The sequence below is a fragment of the Dasypus novemcinctus genome, chromosome 3 (assembly GCF_030445035.2).
Source record: "Dasypus novemcinctus isolate mDasNov1 chromosome 3, mDasNov1.1.hap2, whole genome shotgun sequence".
In the NCBI taxonomy this organism is placed as follows: domain Eukaryota; kingdom Metazoa; phylum Chordata; class Mammalia; order Cingulata; family Dasypodidae; genus Dasypus; species Dasypus novemcinctus.
This window is the reverse complement of record NC_080675.1, coordinates 92,477,599-92,486,879: the sequence shown is the minus strand read 5'-3', so window position 1 is coordinate 92,486,879 and position 9,281 is coordinate 92,477,599. Positions and strand designations below refer to the sequence as shown.

The 9,281-nt window shown below is 39.4% G+C and overlaps 1 protein-coding gene across 2 annotated transcripts; it reads left to right on the top strand.

Moving 5' to 3' along the window:
* Positions 1 to 378: 378 nt before the first annotated feature.
* NGDN (neuroguidin) lies at positions 379 to 8,336 on the top strand. 2 transcript variants are annotated; one of them, XM_004456353.5, is made up of 11 exons: positions 379 to 455; positions 802 to 861; positions 1,518 to 1,589; positions 5,393 to 5,530; positions 5,773 to 5,857; positions 5,941 to 5,993; positions 6,241 to 6,364; positions 6,452 to 6,620; positions 7,412 to 7,568; positions 7,699 to 7,756; positions 8,152 to 8,336. In XM_004456353.5, exons 1-11 carry the CDS (start codon positions 444 to 446, stop codon positions 8,169 to 8,171), a joined length of 948 nt encoding a protein of 315 aa, XP_004456410.1. In that variant the 5' UTR covers positions 379 to 443; the 3' UTR covers positions 8,172 to 8,336. The 2 variants fall into 2 exon arrangements, with proteins under 2 accessions (XP_004456410.1, XP_004456409.1); XM_004456352.5 differs by having other exon boundaries at positions 422 to 710.
* Positions 8,337 to 9,281: the final 945 nt, after the last annotated feature.

Genomic DNA, 9,281 nt, shown 5'->3' with positions numbered 1-9,281 from the left:
GGCCTGTCACCTAGCGGCCTGTTCGGGCAACGCAGGGAAGGCGAAGTGAAAAAGACCGGTTACTGCGGCATCTGCGAGCCAATCCGTTTTCAGTTCTCTCAGCCAACTCCTTTTCCATTGGGCCATTTGAACTATCAATCAACTATTTCCCCAGTTTTTATTGGTTTATTTTTCCATCATTCTTCTCAATCTGCAAATCACACGCTTTTTCCGAGAGCATGTTTTCGTCATTATATCCCCTTCTGAGTCGGACGTATTTAATCAGTTCCTTTATTCCATTGGCGGGAACCGGCCCCTCCTCTCGTCCATCCTGTTCGGGAAGGAAGTGAGAAAGTCCCTGTTCCTATTGGCTTAGATTTGCAAGCTGTGGTTGTCTATCAAGGCTATCGAGATCGCGTCAGCTGTCGGGAAGTACAGCACCGGAAGAGGCGGGCTTCGTGAAGATGGCGGCGCCGGTCAGTGTCGTGGGTTTCTTTTTTAGTGCCCTTATTGTGTACTTTTCTCCCCGGGGGCTCGAGACACGTCAGAGCAAACTTGCGTGAAGAAAGAGTGGTGAAGAAAGTAGATTCAGGGAGAAGGCTTTCCTGGTATAGCCGGGCAAAACCAGCTATAGGGAGAGTTGGGACTACTTTCCGCTCCTCTCTAGTAACTTGAGGGACTGACCGGCTATGTGGAGAGGCTGCGTGTGCACCCGGGGCGCGAGACCCCAGGTGGGGCGTCTGGAGGGTAGAAGGGAGTTTTTTTGTTCCAGATACCCTGACTACTCATAATCCTGAGAAAATTTCTCTCTCCTTTCTTCAGGAGGTACTGGAAGCCGATTTGCCAAGCGCCGTGACGCTTTTGAAAAACCTCCAGGAGCAGGTGAGTAGCGTCACTCTTTAGGGGTAGATTAGTCAGTCACAGGTTGACTTTGACTTTGTGTGTCTCACGCCCAAGGGTTGGCGATTTGGGGGCAGATACTTGAATACTACTAAATACATAAGAGTAAAATTACTTCGTGAAAACCTTTTCAGGCCAGAATTCAAAGTAACTGATTTCTGAATCCAGAGGAATACTGGAAATTTCAAAAGGACCCTCAGAAATCATGAGTCAATTTCCCTTTTTTATACCTAAGTAAATGGATGCTGGGAAAAGTGACATGATTTGCCCCTTAGGTGCCTAGCTAATATACAGTTATATATTCCTCCTATCTTGTGAGTTCAACCAGTACAGACTTTTCTCCCCACTTCCCCCCCAATCACCACTGTTCCATTCTCTATTTCTTCCCGTAACTTCCTTTGGTAAACATAGTCTATCCTGTAGCCTTAAGCTTTTTCTCTATAAGACGAAGTTTTTTCCTACCCTTTGAAGAATTGTCAAACCATTTCTCCTGTAGTATTCCAGAACCAAGAAGAAAATACTGTACTGTAGGCAGTATTTTAAATATATGTTAGGTGACGTTTAGTTTCTGCCCTTCACAGCTCGTCACAGAGATGACAATGTTTTCTAGTCACCTGTTTTATTTGGGCTAATTTCAGGTGATGGCTGTAACTGCACAAGTGCAAGCCCTAACAAAAAAAGTTCAAACTGGAGCTTATCCTACAGAAAAGGTAAGGATACCTGAAGAGTAAGTATCCCCGACTTCATGTTTTCATTAGTTCCTTCATCATAGATTTATTATCTTATATGTCCTAAATGCTAGACCTTCAAAGATACATTCCTGTGATCTTATTCCAGACTCAATTCTTGAGTCTAGTGGGGCAGATGTTGATATAAGCAGTAGCAGTCATGTTAGCCATAACATGTGCTCTGTGAGCTGAGGGTAGAGATTGATTAACTGCCAGATGAGCAGAGTCAGGGAAGGCTTCTCAGAAGAGGTAACAGGATTTTAAAGAATAAATAGGAGTTAGAAGGACAGGAGGGAAGAGCATATGCAAAGGTACAAAGGCCTTAAAACATAGTGATACTTTGGGAAAGGTAAGTCAATGTGGTTGGAGTGACACCCCTGCGTGGCACGGCACTCCTTGTGTGCATCAGCACTGCGCATGGGCCAGCTCCACATGGGTCAAGGAGGCCTGGGGTTTGAACCACGGACCTCCCATGTGGTAGATGGATGCTCTAACCACTGGGCCAAGTCCGCCCCCCCCCCTACTATTTTTAATATTCCTGATTTTTTAATCTTCCTTCCTTGTTTTTCTCTCATGTGCTGAAACCCAATTCGAACTTGACATGCCCACGCATGTCAGGAGAACCTCCTTCTCAGATTCTTAACTGTCTTTGTCCTGGGTACCATGTTTTGATCCTTTCCAATTCCTTTTTTTTTTCCATTTAATAACTTTTATGCACAGGAGTTATGTTTCTTTCTGGTTTACAATAAAAATAGCTACTGATTTCTTTGATTATATAAATTACATAATACTAATACAGTGCAGAAAAAAATGACAAAAATCGAACCAAAACCCATCTGAAATTTTACTGTTCTTAGAGATCTACCATTAACATTTGATGACTGTCATTTCACACATCTCTTTTATACATGCAAACACATAAAAATATGTAAGTTGGGTTTTACCATAATTTTCATTTTAATTATGGATAACGTTTATTTTGAAATGTATCATTCATACAGGAAAATATTAAAATGTAACTAATGTATACATGGTAATAATGAAACACCCATGCATCCACTACTTAGGCTGAGAAAATGTAATGTTAACAGTACTTAGAAAGCCCCTCTTTCCTCCATATGCCCCTTTCCCAATTGCATTTCAACCCTCTTTCCCTGAAGTAACCACTCTCTTAACTTTTCTATTACTCTTTCCCTAGCATTTAAAAAAAATTTATTCACCACCTATGCGTTTATTCCTAAATAATTATTTCTTAGTTTTGAAAAACTGAGCATCAAGGCAGAGATTTATCTGTGAAGAGAAAGCAATATAACTGTTCTTATTAAATGGAGAGTCACAAGAGAATATAAACAGAACATAATCTCCAGGTCCAGATCTGGAGAGGTTGGTGGGCAGAGAGTCTGGGATTATATGACTTACCTTCCTCAGGCATTTGTCATGAATGTTGTATAGTCGGAAACTAAATGTTTAACAGAGATATGGCCAAAGGGAGTGATTATATCTTTTGTTTCTAAGCCTGTCATGGCCCTTCTGCTTGCAGGAGCATCCTTCAGTAGTATGAATTGAATCCTAGCTGACGTGGACCAGAACACATAGGTAAAGCTAGTACTTCTCCAGCGTATGGTCTGGAAAAGCCAAGTACAGATAGCAGTCTGGACCAGACTCACTCAAACAGTGTCTTGGGTTTAAATATGTGTTACCATGACCTCATAGATTTTGGTGGTAAAAGTGCTCAGCATATCTATCTCTTGGTCTGAACTGATTGCCCTCTAGTCAGGTGCACAGATGTCATCCTAGATCTCCATGCACCATCATCCTGGGAAGTTCCTTCATTCGCTTGTGTTGAATGTTGGATTCCCTGTTTTCTGAATCCTGTGCCTTCCTCTTTCTTGTTCTAATAGAGCACATTCTCTAATGTGTTGCTTTTGAGGATAGGAAAAGTCCAAGGCATCAACAAGGCAATGCTTACTCCCAGAAGACTGGCAATCTTGGTCTGAGTGCCAGTGATCCTTGGTCCTTGGCTTTTCTGTCACATGGCAGTGCACATGGTGGCCTCTTCTGTCTTCTGCTTTCTCTTCTGGGTTCTGGATTCTCAATTCCTTTTTGAGATGGAGTGAATCACTATAAATTTGTTTATTCGTTGAACAGCTATTTACTAACTACAAAGTGTTTTCACATCTTATTTGAGCCTCGTAATAACTCTTCAAGGCAAGAAGGAAATAACATACATATTTTACAGATGAGACTGGGGTCACAAAGTTAAGTGACTTATTAAATATTTGACTACTAGCTGCCTAATTCAAAACTTTAAACTTTAAATCCTTTGCTCATTCTCCTTTACCATGCTATATAGTGCTGATTTCAAGAGTCTAGAATGTTGGTTTAAAGATGTGCAGGGCTTAGGAGTTGAAGTCAGACTGAATTTAAATCCCAGTTCTATTGACAGTGTAATATTGGACAAGGAATTTAAGCTGTCTGAAATAGATCTTCCCAGGGCTGTGGAGTTTGTCAACTTTCATTTTATGCAGTCGTGGAATGACTTGTTTTATTTTTTTCTATGATGGCTTATGTTATTCTTTTTAAAATATATAAATTTTTCTTTATTAGAATATGTTTATAGAAGAATCATGCAGAAAACACAGCATTCCCATATTTCCCCCTATTGTTATACATTGCATTAGTGTAGTACCTGTGTCACAATTGATAAAAGAATATTATTGTAATTGTGCTATTAATTATAATCCATAATTTACATTGGAGGTCATTGTTTTTGTTTTGTTTTTTTTTAAATCTAGTCACTTATGCAACCTAAATTTTCCCTTTTTAACCATATTCAAATATATATTTAATAACTACAGCTTAAGTTAGTGCTCACTCATGATACTTTTATTTTTAAAAATAAACTTGTATAACACTTGCTTGAAATTTCTGCCTGTAAATGTAATACTTTTTTTTAATTTTAGAAATTTTGGAAGATGCGTTAAAGCACAAACAAAATTAAAAAGATGCATTAACGCAGAAACAAAATTAAAAATCTTTTTAAGAGATATTTTTATTTTAAAAGTAAAGGATGCTTGAGGTAAAAACATTTGTTCATAACACAAGCATCCCATTTCTTTATTTTCCTCATCTGTTCCCCAGAAATAGCAATTGTTAGTTGTATATCATCTCTAGACATTGTTTATATGTGTATAAAAATGTGCATCTTCCCTCCCCCCCCACCAAGATTGAAGAACTATATTATACACATTTTGTGCAAACTGCACTGATGTGGACTTAATTCTACATCATTTCCTTTAGAGCATTGTTTTTAACTGTATCAAATCATAACTTCATTGTATGGAGATAAAATCAGTGGTTTTGATTAATTTAATTTAAAATATAGGCAATATATGGAGACATTTTTGGTTGTCACACCTGGAGTGGGAGACATCAGATGCTGCTGAACGTCTTAAAATGCTTAGCACAGTCCCCCACAACAAAGAATTATCTGGCCCCAAATGTCAGTAGCCCCAAGGTAGAGAAACCCTGTTCTAGTATTTTTTGGGATTCTTTATTGATTTTCTTGCCCTTCCCATCTTCCAGTAAATCTTTAAACCTTGCTTCTCTTGTGTTAGCATAATTTTCCATGTTGGTCATCTTTAAGTATGGCTACTTCACTGATACTCCATATACCTTATATGAACTGATTGGGTAAAGTTTGAATTTCAAGAAATAATTTACTATTTGCCCTAGGCTCTTCTCCTGTTCTCTAGTTAAAGCTCTTATTCTTTTATTCAACTCAGGGTCTCAGTTTCTTGGAAGTAAAAGACCAGCTGCTGCTCATGTACCTTATGGATTTAAGCCACCTCATCCTGGACAAAGCCTCAGGAGGATCTCTTCAGGGACATGCTGCAGTTTTGAGACTGGTGGAAATTCGCACGGTATGATGTGTTTGGCATCTTGGAGTTCTAGATTTCAAAATCCTGAACTCCAGGAACTCCAGGACTGACATAATCCCTCTCATTTAAGGGGGTGTACTCATGTTTAAGGAAACCAAGTGAAAAAAAATTACATCACCTCATTTGCTCTATTTAAGCTGTTTATCTGGCAGTCTAATATAGGGACCGTGGGGAATGCTCATTTTGGGAATGGAACGTAATCCTGTTAAACTACCATGTTGTAGGTTTTGGAAAAGCTTCGTCCTTTGGACCAAAAACTGAAGTATCAAATTGACAAATTGGTCAAGACTGCAATGACAGGCAGCCTCAGTAAGTGGGGGAAGGCTACAGAGTACAGTGGGACCATCATAGAGTTCCAAATTTTGTAAAACCTCATGGATTTTTTATTTCAGGTGCAAATGACCCACTTCGTTTTAAACCTCATCCCAGCAATATGATGAGCAAGGTAGGGGGTTGCATATCCTCCTGATTTCTCTGAAGAATCTAAACTGAAATAGCCCATGATGACCCTGGATCTCCTGGGATTCTCTTATTACTGTTAATTCCCAGCTTAGGCCTTAGATGGTTGGGTGTGAGATTCCCTTTCCTCCCTTTTATTTATATCCACACTTCCCCAGGGTACTCCAGCTGTGGTTTTTCTTCTTACCTGTCTAACATTTCCTGAGTCTGTGGATGTTATGTTCCTTTTGTAGTTGAGCTCTACAGATGAAGAGGAAGATGAAGTAGAGAAAGGCCAATCTGAGGATTCAGGGAAGAAATCTGTAAAAGGAATATCTAAGAAATATGTCCCACCGCGTTTGGTTCCTGTACATTATGGTATGAACTTTGGCTGCTGCTTCCTCAGCTTGAATTGAATTTTTCTTCTCTGTTCTGGAATAACTCCTGCCAGTTTTTATCAAATAGATGAAACAGAAACTGAGCGGGAAAAGAAGCGTCTGGAACGAGCCAAGAAACGGGCATTGAGTAGTTCTGTCATTCGTGAACTTAAGGAGCAGTACTCAGATGCTCCAGAGGAAATCCGTGATGCTCGGCATCCTCATGTTACTCGCCAGAGTCAGGAGGACCAACACAGGTCTGAGTCCTTGCAATTAGAAATTATTTTTATACTGTGGAGAACTTTCCTCATGCTTTGGATGAATATAAAAAGCCTGATACCAGAAGAACCAAAGTTATCATAGAAAATGGAGTGAAAAGCTTAGTATAGTAGTTTTTAAGCAATAAATAGGGGGTTAAAATACAGTATAGAAACTAGAAAAATATTGTTGTTGTTTTTTCCCTAACTGTTCAGGCTGAGGTGCCACATTCTGAAGCAAATGCTATATGAAGAGGAATGTATGGAATATATTCAGTTCTATCTAGTAGGGCTTTAAAATTTTGTACTTCACTGTCACAGCTCTCACTTTTGTGCAGAAGGAAATAAAGGCAGGTTTTATAATGGCATTGAGAATGCTAAATAACTAGTTCAGGGAAGAAAAGTAGAAAAGCAGTTGTAACTTGACTACAGACTCATCATCTTTGCTCAGATGGCAGTCTCTGTGGTTGGTAGATTTGAATGAAAGGCCCATTTAGGGGTTCCTGAGTTTATAGAACTGGAGTATTTTAAAACAGCATTTTAAAATTCCTGCAGATGGGCTGTGGGTTCATCTGCAGGGAGGAGGGAAGTCCTAACACAGCAAACATTTCTATGAGGAAGCACAGTACTGAGCGCTGAGAACGTCCTTACTAACTACTAAGGACATAACTGTGAAATTTCTTGAGAAGTGTCTAAACAGGGAGTGAATTAATCTCTGGGGCCAGGTTCTAGTGTGCAGTTTACTGTTTCCATAATCTGAACCTGCTGGAAACAATGTCTTTTTCTGGCAGGATTAACTATGAAGAGAGCATGATGGTGCGTTTAAGTGTCAGTAAGCGCGAGAAAGGGCGGCAAAAACGAGCACGTGTCATGAGCTCACAACTTCACTCCCTCACACACTTCAGTGACATCAGTGCTTTGACAGGAGGAACCCCCCATCTTGATGAGGTGAGACTGGTATAGTGGTGGGAGGAATGCTTGTACCCAAATTTATGTGGGACTTTGTACCACAAGGAACTTGGGAAAGGATGCTCATCATGAGAAGCACATTGTCATACTACTACTTCACTGTCTCCAGGATCAGAATCTTATTAAGAAGAGGAAGAAGTTGCCTAAAACAGGTCGGAAGAAGAAAGGTCAGTGAAAGGCTAGGGCTTAGGTGATCAGGTGCAAGGTGGGGAGTTGTGATGACGGTGCCAAGTCTCTGGGTTTGTCATCCTGGGCATTTCTTTAGCTCCCCCACTCCCTGCCCTTCCCCAGTCTGGAAATCACCATTACTCACAAAAGGGATTTCTGGATTCTACCCCTAAGGTGCCACTGCTCCTGTTGAGACTTCCTTGAATAGAACTATAAAAGGGTCACTTGGAACCATTGTCCCATTTCAGTTTGATTGCTACTTCTAGCATTTGTCCTAGGAGGATAAAGAAAATACTGTCCGGGGGACCCACTCCTGTTGATCCCTTTTCTCTAGATGTTTTATCTGTTCTTCAGCTTTTCCAACTGCCTCATTCTTGGTTTCCCTTCCTTTCAGGTTTTCGGAGGCGGCGGTGATTATGGGTGTACCTATTTATATGTATTTGTCATCCTGGGATGCATCTAATTTTACTGTATGTAGGTTTTTGTTCTTGGAATTCATTAATTGTATACATTAGACATGTGGAAAGACCTTAATAAAATTAATTTTACTTACAAATTAAAGCCCCTTTTGCAACTACATTGTCTGAGTGGAGTCACTGAATGTGGGACATTTTTTGGTGAGTGTATGGTGAGTTAAAATTTGGCTTTATATATATTTCTTTGAAAATATATTTTTCCCAGAGACTAGAAATTTTTTGGAAATTACTTTACCGAAAAATATTGAGATATTAGAGTAGCATAATTGATTCTTCCAACCCATGTTACCCCAATTTCCTTTAGGATTTATTATTGTGTTGATACATGAAATACATAGATTTCAAGTTTTATTAATATAATTTACTGGCCACCAGGTGGCATTATGGTTCAGGAAACTTCTTTGGCACTGGACTATGATATTGAAAGCAAGCTAGAACCTTTCCCCTTCAAAACTTACTGACTTTTTTGAATTTTTTTCCTTTCTAAAATAGTATAAATACAGAGCTGATTTTTAATATGAGTTAAAGAATTTGTCTGGAGAGAATACTAGAGTGATTGAGAAAGCTGGCATGTGAAGAACTAATCTAGTTTTGTGTTTTTCAGCCTCTTTGACCCACCTTCAGCTAAGGCCTCAGTTTACTAGTCAGTAAAGGCCAGCTTTTTACAAAGAACTTGCAAAAGAATGCCAGCCAGCAGGAAGACAGAACATTCCTAGCTTGTAGTTCAAAAGATTGAAAATCTCATAGAGATAATCATCTAAACCCAAGCCGGAAGACTGGTCGGATTCACATATCTGAGACCTTGTATTCCATCCAGAGAATGACTACTGTTGGAGAGAAAAATCTTGCAAAGCCCAATCTTGTAAGAGCCACACATGGTTTTCCGTAATTGGTATTTTTCTTAGCAGGCCTTCACTAAGATAGTGAAAAAAATGGAGATAGCCTCTAGAAGTAATTCATTCAGGTTTTTTTTTTAGGACTTTGGAATTCATGAACAGATGATTTTAGTATCTGGCATTCCTGGGCAGTATCAGGAAAAGGAATATAA

Coding starts and splice junctions, on each gene's coding strand:
- NGDN (XM_004456352.5), top strand. CDS start 669: ATGTGGAGAGGCTGCGTGTGCACCCGGGGCGCGAGACCCCAG. Junction 862..1,517: donor TGAAAAACCTCCAGGAGCAG/GTGAGTAGCGTC, acceptor GGCTAATTTCAG/GTGATGGCTGTAACTGCACA. Junction 7,569..7,698: donor GAACCCCCCATCTTGATGAG/GTGAGACTGGTA, acceptor CACTGTCTCCAG/GATCAGAATCTTATTAAGAA.